General features: G+C 39.4%; 1 protein-coding gene across 1 annotated transcript in view; it reads right to left on the bottom strand.

The window, feature by feature from the left end:
* The window catches only part of PNG1 (peptide-N-glycanase 1), a 303,302-nt gene that overhangs the window by 129,916 nt on the left and 145,681 nt on the right, over positions 1–27,705 (bottom strand). The window contains exons 9-13 of the mRNA XM_089457702.1: positions 16,362–16,417; positions 16,138–16,197; positions 15,642–15,729; positions 14,773–15,537; positions 14,587–14,647 (exon numbers count right to left, since the gene is read on the bottom strand). Of these exons, the coding sequence (XP_089313828.1) occupies positions 14,587–14,647; positions 14,773–15,537; positions 15,642–15,729; positions 16,138–16,197; positions 16,362–16,417 (1,030 nt within the window). The remainder of the gene's footprint in view (positions 1–14,586; positions 14,648–14,772; positions 15,538–15,641; positions 15,730–16,137; positions 16,198–16,361; positions 16,418–27,705) is intronic.

Genomic DNA, 27,705 nt, shown 5'->3' with positions numbered 1-27,705 from the left:
TTCTGCCTAATGGAGTTACTGCCTGGCCTGACAAGGTGTTTGCTTTAGTTTTCGGATCTGCCTATGCCTTAAAATCCCCTTATATTGTTTTGCATTTATATAAACCAATCTCTCGTCTGTGTTGTAAGTGCCCTTCTGAAGAAAATCTGCCATATAAGAACCCAATGATCCTACTGAATCCTCCATTGTTATGGCTATTGATTTTCGGTAGCATCGGATGTTCTCTAGCTTGAAAATTGGTGGAGAGGCTAAGGCACATGAGATCTCCAAGACCCGGAAATGGTTTGGAGAAATTCCACCTGGATGAGGAGTTATTAAAATAATTAATATTTTTAATGGGTTCCTAAGTCTAAACTTAGGAAAATAAAAATATTAATGTGTATTAATAAAATAAGGGTGAGAAAGTTCTAAGTGACGAGGATCAAGCCAGTTCTAATCTTAGCCGTTGATTAGGGACTTAATCTCGACTATTGATTCGTCAATAGGAAAAGTATAAGAGGAGGCTTGAGGGTCAGTTGGAGATGCACCAAGTGATCAAAAGCTTTGATTTTCTAGGGCGAGGTTTGCTGAGGAAATCGAGTTAGCGATCAGAGTTGCAGTGAGGGGCAGTTCAACAAGGGATTCTCATTCGAGGCTGAAGAATACATAGCAGAGAGGCAGCGCAATGCCGGGAGAGACAACGCAAGCCCTCGAAGGGCTGATGCAGAGGTCGTAAAGCCGACACAAAGGACGCAGAGGGCTGACGCAATGAGAAGCAGAAGCCGCAGAGGCTGACGCTGAGCCTTAGAGGCAATGCTGGGGAGATTCTGTGAGGCAGACTGGGAGAAAATCAGCAAATTCTGAACCGGGAGAGAGTGACGCAGCTCCTGGAGGAGTGACGCAGTTCCATAGCAACGCTTGGAACAGCTTTCACTGTCCAGCATAGGGAACAACCAGAGTCGTTGTGGGGTTTGATCATCTGGTTGTTGATTTGCCGGAATATCTGTCTCTGTATATTTGATTTTCAGTGCATGATCTGTATATTTGTGAATGTTGCAATAGTGTTTACTTCGATGTTTATGCAATTAAATAACTTGTTAATGTAAAGAACAAGTAGGAGATTGTAAACCAGTAATTGCAGTAGGGGTTTCTGATGTGTTAGATTAAGGAATTTAGTCGCAGATCATATGTGACTAAAGACACCAGTCAAGAAAATCTGAGAATTTGCAACAGAGAAGCAACTGTCCCGAGAGACAGTGTTGTTCCAGAGCTGAAAAGGCATGAGCAGTGACGCAGTGCAGAAAGAGTGGCGCAGAGGCTCACGCAATGCCTGCGTCAGCACTCTGAGCCAGAAGAAGGGCTAGCACAGAGGCAAAGGAGGGCAGAGTAGGCTCACGTAGAGCCACATCATCTTTCTGAGCCAGGAAGGATTGACGCAATCGGACAGGAGGAGCAAATTTAGTCCGCGCAGTGATTGTGCAGAGCCTAAAGGGCTCAAATTCTTCGAGTTGTCGGGGAAAAGGGAGCTGTGCAGATTTTGATTTGACGAGCTGGTGGGATGTTGTTTCTATTGGTGCAGAACAGTGTCTAAGGAGACTGAACCAAGGTAGAGGGAAGCACTACCTTGAAAGATTTCTAGCCAAGAAATCTAGATTCGGGTTGCAGCAGCAAAGGAGGATTGGAGAGGAGTGTTTCGACTGTTTGTCGAAGGATTTCAGAGAGGGAAATCAGGACTTAGAGGGAGTGTAGAGAAGAGGAGCAGAGATGGAAATGAATGGATTGAGGGATCAGGACAAATTGGGCGGAGCATCCAATTTTGTCATCTGGAAGGCCAAGATCCTGGAAATCCTAGACAAACATCGCATCAAGGACTATGCCTTGAAGGTTGTTACTGAACGGGTTGACGCTGATCCATTAAAGAAATACGAGGAGGCCCAAGCTAAGGCCAAGTGCATGATCCTAGATGGGGTCAAAGATCATGTAGTACCACACATTGCTGAGAAGGACACAGCAAGGGAGATGTGGGAGACCCTGACAACCTTGTATCAGGGCTCTTATGATGCTATTAGAAAATCAATTGAGACAGTATCAGATGCAGAAAGGAGAGGAGATAGATCCCTTCCTTCTCAGGTTGCAAGGGATTCGCGACCAGCTTACTTCTGTGGGGTCTACACCAGATCCAGAGTTCATGGTCAGGACTGCCCTGAATGCAGTCTCCAAGGAGTGGGAGATGTTGAAATTTCTAAGTCTATCCGTTACAAATTTAATCTATATTCTTCTGGTTTATTTGTCCTACTTCTTAATTACGAACAAGTTATTTAAAACATATAAATAGCGAAATAAACACAATACAGACTCAACATCTACAGATCAACAGCTGAAAGAAAATAAACACACAAGTGACACCTTTATTTTTGGACAACTCATCCCCGGAAAAACCTAATGCGAGAAAACTGGTGCAGCAATTCTAAGGGTTTATTATTATGCAGTATTTCCTTGAGTACATCTGTGTGCCAAACTGGCTCACCCGATAGAGAAAAACAACCAGCAGTAATACGTCTCTATTTGGAAACAGGTATTCAGAAAACTTGTCCCACGAAACCCTCTCTAACAACTCTGAAGCACTGCGTCAACCTTCCGTTGCTCTGCGTCAGCCTCAGAACCCTCTGTGTCAGCCCTCTGAGGCACTGCACAGCCTCTCGGACCTTCTGCGTCACTCCTGTTGCCTTCTGCATGGATGACGCAAGCCCTATGGCCTCTGCGTTGTCTCTGTTGGGCTCTGCGTGGCCTGCTCTAGCTTCAACGTCTGCCTCTCTGCCTCTGCGTTGGTCTCTCAGCACTATCTCTGCCTCTCTATCCAGTACTCACTGCCCCTCTTTGCTGATCACTGATTCAACTTTACTTAGCAAACCCTACTCTAGTAAATCCAATGACTCATCACTCTGGTGTGTCCTCCAACTGACCCTCAAGCCTCTTCTTATACTTTTCTTGTTGGTCCTTCAACGACCAAGATTACATCTCTAATCAACGACTAGGATTAGATTTGGTTTGATCCATGTCTTTTGGAACCTTCTAACCCAGTTTTTTAATAATACCCATTAATATTTTATTTTTCCTAAGTTTAGACTTAGGAACTCCAATAAAAATATTAATTATTTTAATATCTCCCAAACCGGTTAGAATCTACCCAAACCATTTCTGGGTCTTGGAGATCTCATGTGCTTTAGCCTCTCCACCAATTTTCATGGCTAGAGCACATCCGATACTACCCCAAATCAACACTCCCTCTTAGCAAGGATTGTGCTCTAGTAATACTCCACACTGAGTATCACTCTGATTATATGGCACCGGTACCTGTGTTGATGCTAGGCATCCCCGCCCAACATCCTCTGCATTGTTGCATCCTGTACTGCTGCCCATGGGCTTGCCACTGCCACTACTGCATCCATACGGCAACTCCCTCTGCATCCATGTTGTTGTTGGTCCTTTCTCCCAACACTGCATCTGCACTGCAACCCCTTCTCATCATGTTGCATTGTGCCACTGCCAACTGCTACTGCACTGCAACTCAGTTACTGAGAAGTAAGTAACTAATCTACCCAACTACTTACATCCCTGTCAGGCTAGAAACACTCCCAATGCTGAAGCTCTCTCTGTCGCTATCAAGTGCTCCCTCTACTGCCTTTGCATTGCTGCAACAACTCCCTGCATCTCACACCGCTGCAAACCTCTCTCTGCCATCCTGCATTGTTGCAACACTCTCTGTGCCTCTCGCACTGTTGCAGCCTACTAGCCTCGCGCTTCCCGGGGACTCCTGCACTGTAGCACTCTTCGCCGCTTCATCCGCATCCGTCTCTACCGACATCCGCCAGTTCTGCTACTCTCTCTTCGGGGCTCTCGTAGCAAGGTATAATCCAAGAGGTTGGATACCTCAAGGATCCTACCCCTCATCGCCTGTAGTTTTCCCGACTACAGCTCGATGTCTCCCCACCTCTTCTCTAGAGGTACATGAGCACTCATGGCACAATCGTCATCCTCCTCTACCTCCTCCTCTGCCTTCGTTGGTGTTGCCTTAGAGTCGGACGCCTCTCCCTTGTTCTTCTTCCTCGGACACTGATTCGCATAATGACCCAATTCCCCACAATTGAAGCATTTGATCGTGGAGAGGTCCTTTTTCTTCCTCTTCTCCTACTTTCCCACAGATGCCAGAGTTGCATCCTCTTCCTCTTCCTTCTTGATCTGGACTCCTTTGCTGCTACTTCCCGTCTTGCTCAGCCTTCTGATCTCCTCTTGGCAAAAAGCCGCCCATAATTCTTCCCAATCTGGAAGATCCGCCCAGCCCAGTATGCTCTGGACAAATGTCTCCCACTCTTCAGAGACTATGTTTAGTGCAGTCCTCACCAACATCTCCTCATCCGTCATGGCCCCTATGGAAGTCAGTTGGTCCCGGATCTCCTTCAATCTCCCGAGGAAGTAATCTATCTGCTCCCCCTTCTGCATCTGGTATGAGCGCAGCTGATTCTCAAGCAACATCTTCCTCTGCACAAAAGTATGTTGGTACAACTTCTTCAAGGTGTCCCACATTTCCTTTGTTGTCTCCTTCTCGACAATATGTTGGACCACATGATCCTTGACCCCATCAAGGATGATGCATTTCGCCTTGGCCATTACCTCCTCATACTTCTCATTATCAACCGAGTCAACTGGGATCGCCACTGTTCTCAACGTGAAGGCCTTGATGCAATGTCTATCTAGAATGGACAGGATCCTGGCCTTCCAGACCACAAAGTTGGACGCCCCGTCTAACATGTCCTGATCCCTCAGCCCATTCATAGCCATCTCTCTGTTCTTCTTGTTGACTCCTCTGAGTCTCTCTACTTCCCTCTGGAAGTTCTCTCTTTGACTCCTGCTAAGTCTCTCTACTTCCTGCCTGGAAGTTCTCTGCTAGACTCCCTCTGAGTCTCGATTTCCCTTCTGGAAATCCTCCTCCCTATCGTCAAGTTGCACCTCTCTGATCTTCTGTGCACCTGCAACACTAATCCGAATTCCTTGGCTAGAAATCCGCCTTGGTAGCAACTCCCTCTACCTTGGTTTTGCCCTGTTAGGTACTGTTCTACCCACAGTGCCCGACCAGCTTCGCTCCCGCAAACTGCCCATAGCTTCCTATGCCCCAGCAACTGAAGGACTGAGCTTCTAGGCTCTGCGCAATCCCGGCACTGGCAAAACTACTCCCTCAGCCAACTGCGTCAACCCTCCTGGTCTATGTGTGGCTCTGCGTGAGCTTTTTTCTGCCTTCCTCAACCTCTGCACTAGCCTTTCTCTGGCCTAGACTGATGATGCAGTCCCTCTGCGTCAACCCTTCTTCTATCGCTTCCTACAAGGATCAGCTTTTGTCACTCGGGACAGTTGATTCTGCTGCAAATGTTCTACTTCAGATCTCCTGTGATCTGCAACCACGCTCTAATACCATGTTGAAATTTCTAAGTCTATCCGTTAGAAATTTAATCTATATTCTTCTGGTTTATTTCTTCTATTTGTAATTACGAACAAGTTATTTAAAAAATATAAATAACGAAATAAACACAATACAGTCTCAACATCTACAGATCAAAAGTGGAAAGAAAACAAACACACAAGTGACACCGTTATTTTTGGACAACCCGTCCCCAGAAAAACCCAACGTGGGAAAACCGGTGCACCAATTCTGAGGGTTTATTATTATGTAGTATTTCCATGAGTACAACTAGGTGCCAAACTGGCTCACCCAACAGAGAAAAATAACCGACAGTAGTACCTCTCTATTCGAAAACAGGTATTCAGAAAACCTATCCTACCAAACCCTCTCCAGCAACTCTGAAGCACTGCATCAGCCTTCTGCTGCTCTGCGTCAGCCTCAGAACCCTCTACGTCAACCCTCTGAGGCACTGCGCAGCCTTTGGGACCCTCTGTGTCACTCCTGTTGCCTTCTGCGTGGATCACGCAGTCCCTCTGGCCTCTGCCTTGTCTCTGCTGGGCTCTGCGTGGCCTGCTCTAGCTTCTATGTACCTCTGCCTCTGCGCTGGTCTCTCGGCACTGTCCAGTACTCACTGCCCCTCGCTGTTGATCACTGATTCGACTTTACTTAGCAAACCCCGCTCTAGTAAATCGAATGACTCATCACTCTGGTGTATCCTCCAACTAACCCTCAAGCCTCTTCTTATACTTTTCCTGTTGGTCCTTCAACGGCTAAGATTACATCTCTAATCAACGACTAAGATTAGATTTAGCTTGATCCATGTCTTTTCGAACCTTCTAACACAGTTTTATACTAATACCCATTAATATTTTATTTTTCCTAAGTTTAGACTTAGGAACTCCATTAAAAATATTAATTATTTTAATATCTCCCAAAATGGTTAGAATCTGCCCAAACCATTTCTAGGTCTTGGAGATCTCATGTGCTTTAGCCTCTCCACCAATTTTCATGGCTAGAGCACATCCGATGCTACCCCAAATCAACAGGAGACGTTTGTCCAAAGCATTTTGGGCAAAGCAACTCTTCCCAGTTGGGAGGAGATGTGGGCAGCTCTTCGACAGGAAGAGCTCAGGAGATTGACCAAGGCGGGGAGTAGTGGTAGGCGGGGAGTAGTGGTAATGGAGTTCGAATCAAGGAGGAGGAGGATGCAGCTCTCGCATCAGTGGGATAGTAGGGACTACAGAAGAGGAAGAAGAAATACATCTCCAAGGTCAAGTGCTTCAACTGTGGGGAGTTGGGACATTATGCCTCTCAGTGCCCCAAGAAGGAAGGCAAGGGAGAAGTTTCTGACTCAAAGGCTGCTCCAGCAAAGGCGGAGAAGGATGTCGAGACTGATGACGATTGTGCCATGAGTGCTCATGCGCCTCTAAAGAAGAGGTGGGGGGACTTGGAGCTGTAGTCGAGAAGACTAAAGAAGGCGGGGAAGGATCCTTGAGGTGCCCAAACTCTTGGATCACATCCGGCTACGGGAGCCCTTAATGACAGTAGCATGATGACAGGTGTTGGGTGGAGCAAGGCGTGATGGAGCAACAGTAGCAGAGCTAGAGTGCCGAAATCTGAGGCAGCGCAGTGGAGGTTGCAGCAGTGCTAGAGGCACAGAGGTGTTTGCAGTAGCGCTGTGGCAACAGAGGGAGCTTAGGATAGCAGTTGAGGTAGCTTCAACATCACGAGGCTTTTGGACTGACTAGGCTATCAGTAATTGGGTAAAGTCAGTTACTTACTTCTCGGTAACTGAGTTGCAGTGCAACAGTTAGCAGAAGTAGTGCTATGGACAACATGATGCAGCATGTTGAGAGGGAGCTGCAGTACAGAGGTAGCAATGGCAATGGCAGTGTCATGGGCAGCAGTACAGGAAGCAGTAATGCAATGGATGTTAAGCAGCAGGCCAAGCATCAGCACAGAGGACTGATGCAGAGGATCAGTGTGATGCTTCTATGGTGAAGCACTATTAGAGCACATTCCTCGCTAAGAGGGAGTGTTGATTTTGGGTAGCATCGGATGTGCTCTAGCCTTGAAAATTAATGGAGAGGCTAAGGCACATGAGATCTCGAAGACCCAGAAATTGTTTGGAAAAATTCCACCCGAATGAGAAGTTATTAAAATAATTATTTTTAATGGGTTCTAAGTCTAAACTTAGGAAAATAAAAATATTAATGTGTATTAATAAAATATGGGTGAGAAAGTTCTAATTTCTAAGCGACGAGGATCAAGCCAGTTCTAATCTTAGTCGTTGATTAGGGACTTAATCTCGGTCGTTGATCCGTCAACAGAAAAAGTATAAGAGGAGGCTTGAGGGTTAGTTGGAGATACACCAAGTGATCAAAGAATTGGATTTTCTGGGGCGAGGTTTGCTGAGGAAATCGAGTTAGTGATCAGAGTTGCAGTGAGGGGTAGTTCAACAAGGGATTCTCATCTAAGGCTGAAGAATACATAGCAGAGAGGCACCGCAGTGCCAGGAGAGGCAGCGCGGGCCCTAGAAGGGCTGACACAGAGGCCGTAAAGCTGACAAAGAGGATGCAGAGGCCTAACGCAGTGAGATGTAGAAGCCGCAGAGGCTGATGTTGGGCCTCAGAGGCAGCGTTGGGGAGATTCTGTGGGGCAGACTGGGAGCAGATCAGCAGATCCTGAGCAAGGAGAGGGTGATGTAGCTCCTGGAGGAGTGACGCGGTTCCAGAGCAGTGCTTGGAACAGCTTTCGCTGTCCAACATAGGGAACAGTCGGAGTCGCTGTCGGGTTTGATCATCCGGTTGCTGATTTGCCGGAATATCTGTCTTCGGATAGAGGTACTATTGCCAAGGATATTCTCTGTTGGGTGAGCCATTTTTAGTACCCTAGTTGTATTCACGAATCTGCTTAATAATACAAACCCTCTATATGCTACGCCGATTTTCTTGAATTGGGTTTTTCCAGGTACGATTGTCCAAAAATAACGGTGTCCCTTGTGTTATTGTCTTTGTTTATTTCAGTGCATGATTTATATATTTTTGAATGCTGCAATAGTGTTTACTTCGATGTTTATGCAATTAAATAACTTGTTAATGTAAAGAACGAGTAGGAGATTGTAAACCAGTAATTGCAGTAGGGGTTTCTAATGTGTTAGATTTAGGAAATTTCACAATGACAGGGTGAGGAAATGAAGTTCCATTAACGAGATGAAGGTTTTGTTTTCGATAATAGCTCCCCCCTACTTGATGCACAAGGTTTAGCAATGACAACGAACCCTTCACTTGAGATTGCAAACCACTGTTGTACTCTACCCCCTCCACAGTAATCGAATAGTTTGCAAACTTGTTTCCTGCTGTGTTAAGGTGGAGAGTGAGGTGGGATCCACTCCCCACTCACATTTTCTTGAACTTTAGACTTTAATATATTACCCAAATTAAATTGAGTTTAAGTCTTCAGCAATTTGTGGAGCTTGGGACTTCAACGTGGTGCTTCCTTGCCTTGTTTTATTTGGAAATGAGCTAGGCCCCATTTGGTGGGCTCTATGTGGCTTGACACATCACCTTTGGCCTCCATATGATTTCCATGTCATTTGTTTGACCCTTTTTGACCTTCGGGAAAAATAATAAATTTTCTCATTTATTATTTTTTTTTTAATTTTTCCTCATTTTTGCCATTGTCTTTAGAAAAAATAGGTTTTGAGGGGCTTTAAGTCGTTTTCTGACCCTCAAAGTGGTTATTAGAATAATGCTAGGGTTCTGAGGATGAATTTTGAGTAGTCACATGAACCATACATTTCCTAGGACCACTTATTTACATCTTTACATAGATATTAATTAAAAAGTCTCATTTTGAGGGAAATTTTTAATTTTTAAAAAAATCCTATCTAGACTTAGTCAAATTCCGCGAAATGTTAGATATGAACTAGCATGGTAATATACATTGACTATAAACACTAAGATGGACTAGGGGCTCAATATTCAAGCCATCACTCCGGCTTTGGGGGTATGCATGAGTGAGAAAACTCAGTTAATTATTCACGGTTAAAAAATGAGAATAACCAAGTGGAAAGAAAAAAAACACTCTAGAGTGTACTCACTTGATGATCAATTCCCAAGTCTCCTAGGCCTATTACATAGCTTTATTCATCATGCTAGCGACATTTTTACAATATCCCTGCAGAGTTGCAGAATCTAAGGACTGAGAGAAGAAAGAAGAGAGAGAAAGGGATTGGAATGCCCTACTGACTTTTGAACTTCTAAAGATTTTGATATACACTCTGAATCATGGGCTATGAAGTCTCTATATCTACTAAGTGCAACTTAGCAGTCAACAAGAGGAAAGGATAAGAAGAAAGAATATTGGGGATTTTATAATCATTTTCCAAAACTTGGGGCAACATCTTGGCTGATGCACAATTGTCTCAGTTAACACTTTGGGGCATCAAATAATTTCCTATCACTACTAATGTGGCATCAAATTTTCAAATCATCTAAACATGAGGCTCCTTACATAAATGTCACCTCTTTTATTTCTATGAGAAAGGCTCATTAATTAAATATAATACCACATTAGTTATTTGTCTATCTACAATTTACTCTCTATGCACAATGAATTCTGTTGGTTACAGTTGGTTGAAGCACCTTTAATGTACAAGTATACCAGCATTTTATTGTCATAGTGTTCAATTCTAATAGTGACAGCAATCTAAGACTAGATGTTAACAATGGGCTAATTGATAAAGAGAAAACTGGAGAAATTTATACTGATAATCACAAACTCCATTCTTATTATTAAAGGATATCTCATCATAAGTCAGAGGATGTTGTTCTATTGTTTTATGTACTTTCTTGCATCCACCAAAGGAGCTTGTGAAAAAGACAGGTTTTTAAGGATAAAACTTGTTGATCACTATGTGTCAATGACCCATAGTAGTACAATCCCTTTTTTCACAAAAGGGATAACGCCTGATCGATGTGTCCGTGCCGTCCAACTATCATCATCAACCTGACTTCCAAGATGTTATGTAAACCCATTATGCATGTGTATAATGTACATAATCTCAGCAGACTCGTGTCATGTATGTAATGACCTGGGTAAACCTACCTTTCTAATGATGATCCCCATTCTAGGAGGTTTTTCGTCTCATCGATTCATTTTCGAATAATCAGCAAAGTTTTTCCCTCCAGTCTTACCCCAAAGCTGGAATGGATTTTGTCACTAGAATCTTAGGCGAGTCCTATTGTTCTAGATCGAGTCTATGTAAAAGTAATTTGGGAATAATCCTAAATATTTGGTTAGATTATTTTACAAATTGTTTGGTTTGTTAGATTACACTTGTGTCGCAGAAATGGGTAGACTGTGAGGGTTTGTAATAAATGGGTTTCCCCCTTTATCATGTAAAAATATGTAAATCACGATGTAAAATGTCTAAAACATGGTCTCTCATAATTAAAAAACCACGGCTAAACATTTGAGGGTTGGAAAAATAATTTATCCCCTCATAGGTTAATTAATTAAATTTTCTGGCCCAAAATTAATTAAAATCCTAAGCCAAAAATTTAATTAATTCTAAGTCCTAAGTAAATTTAAATTCTCCAAAGGCAAAATTCGTCGGCCCTAAAAAATTAAATTTTAGGAGGTCCCGGGACTAAGGTAAATTAATTATTTTGATAAATTTTAAACCTTTGATCCTTGGGGGTTAAGTAAATTAACTCAAAAATTCTATTTTTGAGTTAATTAAAATGCATTTAAATGAAAAATTCAATTTTCCTCAAAAATAAAATATTTCGACAGATGAAATTAAAAGAAATTTTGATCTTCATCAACAGTCGAGATTATTTTGACAAGGATCACTCGAACTACCCGTTGGAGGATTTATCTTTAAATAGGAGGTCATTTGTCAGTTGATCCATCCGATCTTTTGATCGTGTACTAGCTCTTGAAGCTCTTGTAAACTTTTATGTAATAAATGCAAAAGTCTTTGGGGTTTCAACTTGCAGTGGTGTTCCTCTTTATGAATTTATCGTAACATTGTTTTAATTTCTGCTTAATATTATGTGAAAACTATCAATCTGAATACAGGTACTTTATTCAGTTTGTTGAATCTAGAGTAACATTTTTAATTTTGATTGAAGTAGCCGGTATCTCTATTTCTTCAGAATTTTGTTGTTGTTCTATTTCTCTACTTGGTTTGATGGTTGATCTAGTGTTTGCAGAAGATCTCTCAGGTTCTCATTAAGCGTTTGCGGATAGTCTTCGGTTGAATCAACCAACTCTCAGTACATATTTTATGAAGAGCCTACTTCATATAAGCCTCGGGATTTATCTAATGATTAATCTTTTTTCTGCAAGGTGTTTTGGGGCTAGTACCTCTCTAAAATTTCAAAATCTTTTAAATATTTTGTGGAAAAATAGCTAGATCTGGCTAGAAAGAGCCTCAGATTATCGGATTTGAGAGTGGAGTTGGACTCATACTCCTCAGATCTAATAGATCTGTAAATTATTTGTATAGATCTATAAATTACTTGTATAAATATGTTATTTACTTGTGTAGATCTGAAATTTTATAACATAATTTTGAATTTTAACATTTAGGTTTTTGGGATTTTCTCTATTTTTGTACATATTGGGTATTGAGTTTTTCTTTTTTCACTCGTGCAGGAATAGATCTGAGAAATCAACCAAGGAAATCTTCAGATCTGAGCTAGATCTAGATCTTAGAGGGCAAGATTTGGGCTCAAATATTGTTTGCAGGAATAGATTTGAGAAATCAGCTAAGGAAATCTTCAGATCTGAGATTTTTTCAAGGAGATCTGGGGGTTTTGAGACAGATCTAGGCCCTAGAGGGCAAGATCTTGTCCCAAATATTTTTGCAGAGCCAGCCATTAAAGATTTTGTAACAAATTTGAAGATCTTAAGCAAAATAATGTTTTTAAAAAAAGAGTTTCAAGTTTTCTCCTAGCCCAGATCTGTCTTCTCCTAGCCCAACTCTAGCCCTATTAGGCCTAGTGCTAGCCCTCATTGGCCCTAGATTCCCCTTGCTCCATTTCTGATCTGAATATTTAATTTTCTGAAGCTGATCATTGGTGATTTTTTGCAGAAAAATTGGTAAAAATTTGTGTTTCAGGTATTGAAATTTTTTTTGGCAAGTGATCTTCAAGGCTTAGGGCCTAACGGTTTGATCTCTAAACCCTTTTTTTCCTCACTATTTGCTACAGCGATCATATACCTTTCTAATGGTGGAAAAATTTCATGTGAGTTAGCCTAAAATCAGTTCCTAAGTTGTCTAATACATTAAGGAATTAATTTCTTGAGTTGGGAATCCATCATTAAGCCTATTTCATATTTTAATTGCTGACTGTAATAAGTATATCAGATCTGATATAATTTTGGAAATCACATCATAACAGGCTGAAATTTTTTGATAATTCATGTGGGCAAGTTTGGAAAATTTTTGGTAAATTTTTGGTATAAAGATAGCATTGATAGCTTACTGTTTTCATTGTCATATTGTTGTTGTCATAACATTTGTTTGTTGCTGTCCTAAACAATTCACTGTTGTCCTAAAAAACAATTCTCTGAAAGTTAGGAGTTTTAATATCGTTGTGGAAGTAACTGTCATAAGAATCTAGAAGGGTGATCTTCTTGATTGCAGCAAGCATTTCCCTGTTGTCATAAAGTCTTTTTTGCTGCTCTTTTTTATCACTAAAACATATTGGCTGCCATGGATTAAATTCTGAAATTTCAAATGATTTGAGTTCATAACACAATTCAGAATTTGTTTGACATGTTTGGCTTACTTTGGCATTTTAAATTTATTGTTGCCATTAGAGAATTTGTTGTTGTCCTAAATCTAATCTTCGAAAATAAGTGCTTTTGGATGACTGTTTGCATAAGTTCAGGTCAACAAATTTTTGGTACAATTATTGGCAACAAAATCCCAAGTTTACACCTATTATTTTCTGAGTTTATGAATCACATACACACAAGCTCATTGCCTAAAGGAAATTCATTTCACACACTTGGAGCATATAAGTCTAATATTTTAAATTGCAAAAAGGTTTTCTTGTTTGGTGAATGGTAAATATTGTGAAATCTATTGAGCTAAGTATCACTGAAAAGGCTTGCATTCGATTTGGATCTAATTGAAAACATGGGCTATTTGAATATCTCTTAAGTAGTTTTGGAATTTTCAAGTAATTGTCATTGAAGCATAAATTGGATAAATGCTCTAGTTCTCGTTCCTTGACATTAATATTATTAATGGCTTGTGGTTATTATAATTTTTAACATATTAGTGATCTTTCTTTAAGAGCATATATCTTGTGGTCATCTTGGTTATCTTGTGTATCTTATTGGCACTTGAGATATTTGGCACTTTGTCTTGTATAAGATCATCTCTTCATTTCATTAAGTACTTACTCTTGTCATAAAGTTAATCAATACTAACTACTTGAGTCTTAAACGATCTTACCTCAAGACTACTCACTCATCCCTTTGCTAATCGCATCTTGCATCTCTTTTCATCATAATAACATTTTCCTTAGCAGCAGTTGTCCATCATGTACTTGGTCCTAAATTTTTTAGCAATATAGTTGACTCTACAAGGCACTGGTATCAATTGTATAAATCGAATCATTTAAGTCTTGCTAGATCTAAACAAGTATTTGGTCGCTCAACTGTCTCCTGGCCTAGTTGGTTCCCAACTAGTCCTCCTTCATTCCATTTCCGTATGGTCCACCCCCCTTAGTCTGTTGTAGGGAGACAACTTAAACGGAGAGATTGGGTATCAAGGTGACAGCCCCCGATCTGAGACATTGTCACGGTGCCTAGACATTGTGCGACAACAAGACTGTCGTCTGTTTTGTGACAAAGTTTGTGAATTTCAATGGTCATTGCACTGTCAGTCACACATGATGGAATATGTTATTAACCTAACCAACTAAATAAAACTAACTCCCAAATTTTCCAGCATGACTCATGTGGCAGCTTGCATAAAGCACAGGCAAATTCATTTATAAGTTAATGCCAAACCGTTGGGAAATAGTAAAAATTAAAGCGAGAAAGTTAACCGACAAAAGATGATGAATCTCATAGAAAGCTAACTTTGCAACAGTAATAAACTCTCGAAGAGTAAGGTACATTACCTTTTCCTCCATCTGGTTCTTCCCATTTAGTTGACTTAAGGCCATCAAAAGCTGCTGTAGCCTGCAAATTTTGAATTCTCAAGATAGTATTTGGAAATACAGGAAACTCAAATCCCAAGCATTGAACTACACTGTTTTTCCTGTTTTCTTAGAAACAATTTCTTTAGTAAAAGTGACAAAACTTACAATTCCCAAAGGCAATTGCTCTCCACTTGCTTGAACTGAACCAAAACAAACTCTAGTGCAATTGGCAAACACTTTTACTGCTGGATCATCAGTAAGGTATTTGTCAGAGCCTGCATTGTTGACCATCTCTTGTAGAATATCCACAGCTACTGGCAAGGCAAGTGAGGTCATGACAGGTTCCCCACCCAAGCAAACAAATCCTTTTCCATTTTCATCTAAGCAGCTCTTAAGACTAAGAGACTGAAATAAGCTTTCATATGCATTACTTTTTAGGACTTCAGATAAAGCCAACATATTTGATTTCGAATCAATTGTTATTTTCCGAGTTCTGAAAGGTGTAGCACTCAGCTCAACCAGAAAATTCTGTAAACACTTCAGTTCATCCATAACTCTAGTAATGGATTTCACATGATCAATGCATTGGTATAAAATTAATCCAAAGGATTTATAAATCTTCCCAATGTGGTCATCTATACATATACGGTAGGGGCACGAATAATGCTGGGAGGGCATATTAATATTACTATTAGCACCAAGCTCAGCTCTAGAAATCCGCCATTCTTTTGATCCGCTTTGCCGTCCAGGTAACGAACATAAAAATTCTTCAGGATAATTTGATCTTCCTATTTCATCCAACTCTCTCTTATCACGGTTTTCAAGTGCAGCCAGCTCAACTGGAGAGAAATGTCTGCGAGCTTCCTTCGTCAAACTACTAATTACTTCTTGCACATTAGCTTCTGAAGTGACAAGACGCCGATGTAGAATCTACATAAGGATTCATATTTATGAGTTAAACAATAGGACAAACATTCTATAAAAGGAAAATTTCCACAGGAAGATTTGTTACTACTGAATTGGATGGAACAAACCTCATGCCATTTCCTTGTGTAGCGTTTTGTCACATCATATACTCCATCTTTTGCGAGTGCAATTGTATAATTCAACTTTTTATTCCAGCTTTATATAGTAGAACACATAGTTAGCCAAACACTGCTTGCAAAATGAAGGCATTTCACCTAAACCTTCATTCTAAATATAATAAATATATTGTTTGTGTCATCAGAAAGGGACCAGTGAAAGCAAATTTGAACAGAAAAGTAACGGTTATGCTTACAAGCAGAAAATATTGGACTCTTTACTAAAGCGAGGTACAGATAAAAACAAATAAAGTAATCCGCAATTCCTGCCTTTGTAAATGAACTGTTGGATGCAAATATGCATCTACAAAATAAAGAACTCTCTATTCAAAAAATATACGTAGTTCAGATTCTTTTGGATCCAAACATCTCAACTAAAGTCTAAAAGAACCTGCATAAATCCATAAATCCAAGGATGACAGATAATGTGAAGTATATAAATCCTTACCCTTGTTCATATAATAATGGCTGGTCAAATGCACCTTCACAAGGGTCTAAATGCATCCATCTGCATTATTTAATACATATAGCGAGATGAGAAGAAGAATTATACTACATGTGGTGTAACAAAGATTGCCAATAATCTTGCAAAGCCATACCAGTTTGAATGAATATAACATGAATTATAACATAAACTTTCACATAAAAGATGAATAATCATAGGAACAATACCGGCCAAGATGATCAGAGAAACACTCTGTCCACACATGATCTGTGAAAGCCAAAACCTGCAAAAGTGCCAATTACGATCAAAACTACAGCTACAGAATAATGGCATGAACCTACAAGGCTACAATGCTACATGTAAGGATTATGAAAAACATAAAATCCTGATACATCCTTAACAAAAAATGTCAGTGTATGAAACAAGTTCTCTTTCTTTCCCGCTTCTTAGAGAACTTTTTTCTCAGCAGTATTTCTAAAAATGCAATTTGAAATGAAGCATAGCATGGCTAAGTTAAAAGGAGATACTAAGGGAACTAACCACTGCAACAAATGACAATACATTACAGGAAATGCAATTTGAAATGAAGCATAGCATGGCTAAGTTAAAAGGAGATACTAAGGGAACTATCCACTGCAACAAATGACAATACATTACAGGGCCAGTGAAGTACTAAATGGCTGCTAGTTTCAGCTTATATTATTGAGACAACAAATCCAAATAATAAATTCTGCCTTTTCTAACAGATATTTTCTGCTCAATATTTTATACATAGAAAATACTAAGTTTCTTTATATACAACAGAAAGAACGAAATAAAGAAACTATATTGGTATCTAAAATCTAGATAACTAAAAGTGCTCAACGGGACTCAAATACATCATGTACAAACCAATGTCACACGGTTCAAGTTCGAGTTCAAGTTCGACAATGATTAAGTTCGATTCGAATTCGAATGTTGGGCAAGAAGGCCTAGCATCAGCACAGGTACCAATGCCGGATGATCAGAGTAATACTTAGTGAGGAGTATTGCTAGAGCACAGTCCTCGCTAAGAGGGAATGTTGATTTGGGGTAGCATCGGATGTGCTCTAACCACGAAATTTGGTGGAGAGGTTGGGGCACATGAGATCAACCATACCTAGAAATGGTTTGGGCAGATTCTAAACAGTTCAGGAGATATTAAAATAATTAATATTTTTAATGGAGTCCCTAAGTCTAAACTCAGGAAAAATAAAATATTAATGTGTATTAATATGAAACTGTGTTAGAATGGTCCAAAAGACATGGATCAAGCCAGATCTAATCTTAGCCGTTGATTAGGGACTTAATCTCGGTCATTGATATATCAACAGAAAAGTATAAGAGGAGGCTTGAGGGTCACTTGGAGAATACACCAAAGCGATCAGTCATTCTATTCTCTAGAGCGGGGTTTGCTAAGAGAGATAGAATTAGTGATCGAGAGTTGCAGTTGAGGGGCATTGTGAGAGACAAAGAGGCAAAGATAGTGCTGGGAGAGCAGCGCAGTAGCCGGGGAGAGTGACGCAAAGCCAGCCAGGGCTCACGCAGGGCCACGCAGAGGCAGCCGGGAGCTACGCAGAGCCTCAGAGAGGCCAGCGTTGCTGACGCAAAGGGCCAGAGGGTTGATGCAAGGCCTCCTAAGGCTGACGCAAACCCATCCGGGGTGACGCAGGGCCAGCGTGAGGGAGAAAGGGGCAGACGCAGTCCAGAGAGAGGCTAATGCTGGAGTTTCTGGGGCAGATTTGTGCTGAGTAGCTACCGAAAGGATTATCTGGGGTTTCAGCCAGAAGATTTGTCAAAAACTGAGAGGTATTACTGCCAAGTAAATTCTCTGTTGGGTAGGCCAGTTTCGGCACCCAGATTGTACTCTGATATTGCTTAATAAAAAAACCCTTAGATAGCTGCACCGGTTTTCCCACATTGGGTTTTTTCGGGGACATTAGTCCAAAAATAATGGTGTCATATGGTGTGTTTGTTTCTGTTTCTTTCAGTTGCTAATCTGTAATATGTTGAGCATACACTAGTGTTTATTTTCAGTATTTACATTGTAAATAACTTGTTAAGGAAAATAACAAGTAGGTAGGAATAAATCAGATAAAGTGCATGGAGGGTTTCTAACTAAGTAAACTTAGAAACTTCAACAATCTAGATGGAACCTTTCCCTTAACTGTTTTGAGAAACAGTGTTCAGAGTAGATTGTGAGATGGAAGCCAAAGGCTTGATTAGCTATACCTCCCCTAGTGTTCCAATCACCCAGTGCCTTCGACGCTACAAAGATTATGGCTCTAACGACTGCAAGATCACTGTGTTAACCACTAAGAAGGGTTGAATCCCTCAAGCTAAATAAAAAGTGGTTGTCCTAATAGTCTATCAACCAAGCTTATGCTTAGAGGTAAATTATTAATGCAACTACACTTAGGATGAAATGCAAGGTTATGAGCGAGTCTTAGTTTAAGATTTGTTTATGTGATTCAAGTACTTGAAGTTGATTATCTTATAACAAAAGTACTTTAACAATTTATTGGAATAACAATCTTAAACAAGACCCAGTGCTCAATGATACAAGTGCCAACAATAGACGAGAGATCCTTTATTCAATAATTAGCCAATGAGATGCCAATAACCATCACTTGAAATAAGATAGATGCCAATGATAATGCTCTTAGACAATGACAACAATTAAGGATCTTGAAGTACTTATCCACTTGTTAATTAATCAATGATATACAATGCCCATCACAATTCCTCAAGATGCACGAATTATGATCTTATGTTAATATCACAATGCCAATTAAATTTCAAATGCCCAAAGATACTCAATATCAATGGAAGTTATGATTAGAGTGCTTTAGTGAGTGAGCTTATTAGATGTGAAGTCTGAACTTTATAGCATATAAACTCACAAGGAAAACACAATGTTAACCACTTCCACAATATCAATACTAGCAATAAGAACGTAAAACCATGAAAGCACTAATGCAATTTATGTTCCAATGACCCTTTAATGAGCAATAAATGACTGATATGACAGCAGTTAATAATTTATGATGGCAGTAAGCAAGCTTGTCTTAGACACTAATTTCAAGATGCATATGCTTGCCCAATGTAAGAAAGAGAAATCCAACTTATCAAACCAACTTTTACAACTGAATATTTTAGGTGTATTCAGCCTTCTTATGACGATAATACCACAGTTATATCAGATCTGAAATGCTTATTACAGCAGTAGGAACACGAGACACAGAGGACATTCATTGGTTTATATTATTCATTGTTATGGTTATTTGCAACAAGCTGAAAAAAAGAGACACACCTACAACAGTTCATCCATAAACTGTTTGACAAAGACCTGCATTGGAAACTAAGTCATATTTGGAAAGCTCGGGTAGTTTGGGTCAATTTTCCATTAGGAATCTGAATATTACATATTCTGAAGTGGTAAACTAAAGGCATCTCCTTGAAGTGATATCACTGTTTTGTAACTTTTGCATTCTCAATTTTATAGCCCCTGTGTCTTTTTTACATTTTCATTGTTGACCTGCACTAAGAGCTAAATCAAGTCAGGTAATCAAGCTTATGTTTACTCTTAAACATTACAGAAAAGGGATTATCCAAAGTTTCTTACCTACAAGGTTTGGATTAAGGTCCCAAAAAATGTATATTCAAGGAAGTCGATATAATAATACAAGGAGGCTCTATAGGCTCGATATAACGCCATTTTGCACCGTGAGAACTTAGAAGCGAGATGAGGTTTTTAGAAGGAATTTTCGGTTTATATAACTGCACTAAAGGAACTATAACAAAGATCCCTCATCCCTCAGCAAAGTTGCAACGTATATGACTTACCTAAACCTCAGACCTGGTAGCATTGCTGCACCACGCAAATGGCAATGCCAAACTTTCTAGCGGCAATGCCCAAACTTTCCATCGACCAAACGTAGTGACTCGGCTCCACAGAGATTATACAGCGACGACAATGGAGGAAAATAACAAAAGAACCCCGAAAAATCAATGATGTGGCCTTTAAAGCTAATTTTTTCATGGGACATGTATTCAACTCGGGAAATACGTTAGGGCAACGTTTTTTAGTCCTCGAAAACATGTTTTCCCTTCAGAGGACATGATGAAAACGATGGAATACGTTTTATGTTTTCAAGGACACGTTAAAAACTGTTTTCGACATGTTTTAGGGCATTTTTCGTGTCCGGCACGTGAAATACAGCACATGAGACCCTAGAGGACATGTCCTATGACTTAGGTGAGCTATCTATGCTACAACAAGTGCCAAAATATGCCCAAAACTTAGAGACATCTTGCCAAACTGAAAATTTTGATTTTTAGGTCCCTTTAGATATGCTATTCAGAAAATATCAGATTTGATTAAGTGATTAAGCAGAAAATTTCTAGCAAGAAAAAATATAGATCTAGGCTAGATCTTAAATGCCCAAGTGACTAAAAAATTAGGAAATGAAGATGAATTTACAGTTGTAACAAAACAGAGATAAAATGAGGGTTTAAAGAACAAACCCTGGGCCCTAGGCCTTGTAGATCACTTGTTAAATTTGCCCAAAAATTCTTCAATGAATATGCCCCCTGAAAACATCAGTCTAGGGCCAATATCACCTGCAAAACAAACCAATTTTTAGTTCATAAAATTTAGAGATGGATTTAGGGCAAATTAGCGCTAAGAGGAGCTAGGAAGAGGGCCAAAGAAGGTTGGAAAAGGCCTTAGAGGCCTAGTGGCTCAAGGGAAAGGCCTAAGAAGGTCTACGACAAGCCCTAGATGGTTGTTGCTTGGCTTAAGGGAGGGCCGAGAGGCCCCTAGGGGCTGCAACCTAGGGATTTCAGCCCCAAGACCTGCGACACCCTAAAGGGAGCCTCCAAGATGTTGTTGCAAGCCCTTTAGGGTTGTGCCCTAGGGAACTTAAGGGGAGGAAGGGGGGATGAAGGCCCTAGGCCTCACGGCTAAGGCTAAAAATCCCCTAAAACCAAGATTCAAGAGGGAGAAGGGGAGGTCGAGGCCTCTAGGCCTCACAGCCAGCCTTAGAGAGGCTCAAAACTCAGACGTAGAGGGTTGTAGTGCTGACACAGGCTAGACAGGAGGACGCTGGCCTTGGAGGGGCTAGATTCGGCCTCGGGAAAGATGAAACTTGAAACCCCAGCTTCAGAAAATTTATTTGCTTCAGATCTGAATTTTATTGCAATTTCTTCAATGGTTGGCCATGCAAAAAGATTTTAGAGACTAGATCTTACCCTCAAGGGCCTAGATCTAGCTTTATTTCAGCTTTCTCCCCTTGATCTCACCTGCACAAATAGATTTACAAATACCCAAAACCCTAATATATACAAAAAAATCTTAAAACCCCAATTAGAAAAAATAATTTACAAAATAATTTTACAAAGCTATTTACAAAATTTACAAATATACAAGGGTTTTAAAATAAATTTTGAGAAATACCAAAGAGATTTAGAACAGTCGGTGAAGGAGCGCGTTGTTAAGGCGCTCCGTAAGCAAAGGTCACCGGTTCTAGTCTCGCCAATACCAAAAAATCCAACATGATTTCGGCTGGTGCGGCTCAGGCCGGCTGCGATCCCCGGGTGACTTTGACGGCTTAGACGCCCCTGAGTCGTGGCCTCTCAGCCACAAGGTAAGAGTGATTTTCAAGATTCACCCACTTATCAACCAAAAAAAAAAAATTTGAAAAATATTTTTTCTGGAATTTTCTTTAATAAATGGCTAATAATACATTGGAAAATTAATGCACACTATAGCCTTAGTGAAGTTAAATCAACCACATAAATATCTGGAGTCCAAAAAAGGTCAGTCGATGCCCATAGTTTGTGAACTTGGGGACCAAGGACTAGGGAACTTGCAAACACTATATATTTTTCTCAAGAAAATTATTTAGACATATGGTGAATCAAATCATCTAAGATTAATGCAGAATCTATCAATAAAATGATTTTATCCCCATCTAATGAAAAACAAATTTTAAAATTAATAAGAGCAATATAGAAAAGTCCATACCTAGCACATACCACAAATCAATGAACACTGAACACCATGAACTACACCCCAAAGTCTTTAATATGATTCAAATAAACGTTCCTAGCGGGACTATAGTGTTACATCAATTCTTCTGCAGCAATTTCTTAGTCAAACATCAGATGGCTTTTGACACAAATGACTCTAATTTATAGATAAATACTCGAAGTAAAAAAATAATGGCTAGTTGACTTGATCCTCGTCAAAATAATCTTGGTCGTTGATAAATCCTTAATGATTTTTGGATCTTAGCCGTTGAAAATATTTATTTTGAGGAATTTTCGAATTTCTCATTAAATCCCTTTTTTATTAGCTCAAAATTAATTATTTTGAGCTAATTTCCTCAAAAATTTGACTTTGACTTAACCACCAAGGTCCAAGTGCCCAATTTTTCTTGAAATTTCCAATATTCCCTTGGTGAGGGACCTCCAAAAATTAATTCCTTTGAAACCCATGACTTTTTCCACTTGGAGAATTTAATTTTTCTAGACATTTTAATTTGGACTCTAATTAATTAAATTTCTGGCTTAGGATTTTAATTTAATTTTGCCAGAAAATTTAATTAATTGACGCTTGAGGAAATTAAATATTTTTTCCACCCTCTAATATTTTAGCCATGGTGTCTAAATATGAGGGACCATGCACTAAAATACTTTTTACATAAGATTTTTACAAATTCAACCCTTAAAGGGAGAATACCCATTCGACTTAAATCCTCAAATTACATACCCAATTATGCGACACAATATGATCTAGCAGACCAATTGATTTGTAACGAAATAATTTAGCCAATTAGCATAAATTATTCCCAAATCACTTTTATATAAGACTCGACTAGAACACTAGGACTCACCTAAGACTTTAACGACAAATTCCACCCTAGCTTTAGGGTGAGGTTGGAGGGAAAAACTCTGCCGACCATTTGTGTTTAGAAACACAGATGAGTCAGTGAGACGAAAAACCTCATAGGATGAAATTATCGCCAAAATAATAGGGTTACCTAGGTTGTTACATACATTCATGGTCTTACTAACATCATTTACATTAAAAATTTGTAGAATGGGTTTACAATAACATAGTGCTAATGGTTGATGATCTCAATCCTTTGAAGAAAAATATGGTACATCTGCTTCCTCGGAACTTTGACAAAATGAGTGCAAAAATTCCTAAATCCTATTCACAAGAGAGGCTCAAAAAATTGGCTTGCTTGCTTTGAAAGCAAGGTGATTAGCTCTCTAAGAAGGGCTATGAGGATATCTAGACCTAGGGTTGGGGAATATCCTTTCACAAGAAGTATCCTAGACCTAAGAATCCTAAAGGAGAAATGGCTTCTATGTGACCCTTATGGAATGTGAGTTAGAAAGTTGTGGGACCACAAAGAACCCAAGTGGGCCCAAACCAGTGTTGCGGGGGAGCGCCCCCCCCCCCCCGCTCCCGCTCCCAATCCGCGCTCCGGGCGGGAGCGACTCGGGAGCGGGTCAGGAGCGCGCTCCCTAAAAAAAATTTCGCTCCCTGGGTTTTCGGGAGCGTTTTGCCTTTTTTGCATTTTTTTTTTTTGTAGTAATGTTCGAAATGCATTTTTTTTTTAAAGAAACAAATAGTTTTTGAGTGGGGCAGCTTAATGATCAAGTCTAGGCCCTAGTATTGATATGCTATTCATTACCGGGAGCGATTTCGGGAGCGCGCTCCCTAAAAAAAATTTCGCTTCCTGCCTTTTCGGGAGCGTTTTGCCTTTTTTGCATTTTTTTTTTGTAGTAATGTTCGAAATGCAATTTTTTTTTAAAGAAACAAATAGTTTTTGAGTGGGGCAGCTTAATCATCAAGTCTAGGCCCTAGTATTGATATGCTATTCATGGTAATGTTAAATTCTTAAAGTAAAAGTGACATTTTCTTTAATTTTCATTTTCATCCTTTTACTTAAATTTTTAACATTACCATGAAATGACTCAGGATGTTTGAGAGTGGTTTCGTCCTCATTGGATTTCATATGGAGAAAGTAGAATTTTAGATTTCATTCAAAATCTAGCAGACTTATCAGTTTTTCAGGATTTCAGGATTGGGGGATTGCAATGTTTCCATTGAATTTTGTCATGTATTAGGGTATGGAACTCGTATTTAATCAAGAGTACCAATCCTTCTATGTACCTTGATGTTAGTGACACTGGTTGTCGAACTCCTCTATCATGACCCTTCTAAAAATGTACGCATCACTCAAACAAAATCTTGACTTGACATGCTATGCTTTTTCTATCTTATGTTAATGCTTAGAGGGTGATATTAATGACAAAGATCCCTATACAGATACAAAGGTAATGACAAAGATACCTCTGGATATTAATGCTTGGAGGGTGATATTAATGACAAAGATCCTGATTTTGCAACAAGACTAAAAAATTAAACATTTCTCGTGGTGGCAAGAGGCCCAAGCATAAGAAATAGATAATAGATTTACTTCTCTTTTCTAGTTTCTAGTAGCTTTTATAACTATTGACTCTTTCATATTTATTATGATATTTTTTTAAACAATATATGACAATTTAAGTTTGAAGTTGGCAATTATAACTCATTAGTAATGAATTATGAATATGATGCTTCATGAAAGTTGAAAGTTGTTTCATTTCATTTCATTTTATAACATTTCATTTCATGTTAGATATTATTTGTTGTAATGGTTACACTTAGCTTACAAGTACAACTTTGGTGATCAATGATGATAAATGTTATATATTGAATTTTGAAAGCTTGAAACTTTAAGATTGATGAATCATGAGACTCAATATGTTGTATGTTACTATGTTACTAACTTGCGGACGTGCTTGATGAAGATTATAACTTCTAGATGATTGTTGTTATATGGTTCAATCTATGCTTTTTTATGTTTTTTTATCTAATTCATCATTCTACATGTTTTTGTTGACATATATGTATCAAAAATTAAAAAATATAAAATATATATATATTTTTAAAAAATCGCTCCGGGATTCGCTCCCAAACCGGGAGCTTCTGAAAATGGTCGCTCCCGCTCCCCGCTCCCGCTTCCGCTCCCAAGTAACATGGGCCCAAACTAGGTCAAGGTTGTGGAGTTTGTCAACACTAGAGAGGCTTGACCAAATTAGGGAGGAGAATAGGATCAAAGGACAAATTCTCTTTTGAATTTTAAATGTGATGATCCAAGTGAGGACACTAACCCAAATCAGCCTAGGGAAAGAGATGGTCTTATGGCTAGGGCTTGCTATTCTCGGGATTCCACGATCGAATTTGCTTCAAACTTGGAGGACCTCTTGAGAAAACCCCAGCGCAGTAGTGGACCAAAATTCATTCAAGGGTTTTGAATGGATACAAAGGATTTCTCTTGATGCCCTAGGTGACATACTAGGGTTAGGTCTAGAAAAGAAAGGAGGTGAAAATAATTTTCTTTTTTTGTGATCACCTTTGGACTAGACCAATACCTAGCGAATTGGGAGAATGGAGTCAAATGAAATCAACATTTAGGTAGGCTTAATTCCAACCAAGGAATTCCCCAGCAACTTCATATGGCCTAAGCAACAACTAGGTTACAAAGGGAGATTTATACGTCTTTATATTGCAAACGATGACTTATCAAGGCAATTCATGAACATTCATGTACCTCTAGGACAATAATTCATCATACCTCAAATGATGATATGAAAAATCTCTCACAAAGACAAGCCCAACAACTTCGCATAAGATAAAGAGCAACTACACCAACTTCATGAACGAAAATATTCCATAGACAATTTATGAGACAAAATTACAAATAAGCACGAAAAGGTATTCACGAGTATAGCAAAATTATTCCAATCATCAAGATGCAAAGAAATTGATGCTCCAAGACAAGAAATTAAGCTTTTCCAAACATCGAAATGCATTGGATCTCCAATTCATCCATCAAAGAGGCTAGCCGAAATTCTTAAGAAGAGATAGTCTAATCCCAAAATGTGATGAGAGAAATAAATGAGCCTCTCATCAATTTATACAATCCATAAGGGGGTTCGAATAGACTAATTAGAGTAAGAATGCCCCAAAGAATAAAATAATATACAATAATGACATGACTTGGTGACAAGCCCACCAAGATAGCTCAATAATACAAATGTAAGTCTCTCAAGAGGGAAAAATAGTAAACATAATGAGTTGTTGGGCCATTGAGAAGGCCTAGTTGAGTCCAAAGTGTTCCAAGATGAGTGAATAAACTCCAAACATAGTGACTAAGGGGTTGGCCCTTTGATATCCAAGCAAGTCACATGTGGTGTGTTAGTTTTTGTAGCATCACATGTGTTCTAGCCACGAAATTTGGTGGAGAGGCTAAAATACATGTATTCTCCAAAACCCAGAAATGGTTTCTATAAATTTAACCTAGCGACGACTTAATTAAAATAATTAATCGTTTTTTAATGTTTCATAAGTCTAAACTTAGGAAATATGATTAATTAAAGGGTAGTAATTAAGTCATGTGAGAATCATTTAGAAGAAGACATAGATCGAGTTCTAGTTAATCTTAGACATCGATTATGTTTTAATCTTGGTCGTTGATGTCTCAACGAGAGATTATAAGAAGAAATTCGGTGGGGGTTGGAGAATACACTTGAGACACCAAGGCAGTTACTTAGTTGCCCAGGCAGATCGATTTTCTCAGTGGCTGAAGTTCAGCAGAGGAGAATGAGCCAATGGGTGAGTTGTAGGGGAGAGAGAGAGGGCATCAGCAGTTGTCTGGGAAGTGCAAGAAAAATTCAAGGGGAGACAATGTGAGGAGAGAGGGAGAGATGCAGTCCACTAGAGCACTACGCAATCACTGCGCAAAGGGTGACGCAAAGACACCTACGTATGGGCAGAGGGTCCATCTCGGGGTCAAGGAGTCACTGTGGAGTGAACAAATTTGTTTCTAAATTTCTCTCAATATTTTCCTCTATTTTGTTGTCTGAATTCTTGTACTTGAATTACTACTGAAGAATTAATAAAGAAACCCTCATCTGTTGCACCGGTTTTCCCGCATTGGGTTTTTCCGGGGACAATTGTCCAAAAATAACTGTATCAATATCTTTATGTGTGTGCTAGAAGTTCTCTAATTTTCCAGCATTTATTTTCTTCCATGGTATTTGTTTTGTGAAGGCTGCAATGTATATGTTTCGATATTTGCTGTAGGAAATTGCAAATAATTTGCTTAATTATTTAACAAATAGAAAAAATATAATTACTTGTTGTAATAGGATTCCGAGTTTCGGAATTTTCACATGGTATCGAAGCACAACTTGGAAGTCGGAGAGCTCAGTTGCAGAAGGGAAGAGGAATTTTGAAACTCTGTGTAGGCAGCAGTTCGAAACCCTCAAAGGCAGCGCAGTTCCTTTGGCCAAGAAGGTCGTTTTTTTTAAGGAAAATTTTATTTCTCTAAGAGAGGTGACAAAGAATAAATTTTCCAGATCAAAGATTACCAGAGGCAGAGGGAGCAGCAGTATTTTCCTTGTAGAGAAGATCTTCAGCTGGGACAT

Source organism: Pinus tabuliformis, chromosome 7 (genome assembly GCF_031772625.1).
Source record: "Pinus tabuliformis cultivar Carrire ecotype Pingquan chromosome 7, CPIR1, whole genome shotgun sequence".
Taxonomy (NCBI): domain Eukaryota; kingdom Viridiplantae; phylum Streptophyta; class Pinopsida; order Pinales; family Pinaceae; genus Pinus; species Pinus tabuliformis.
The sequence above is the reverse complement of the archived record's forward strand: the minus strand, read 5'-3'. Positions and strand labels throughout refer to the sequence as shown.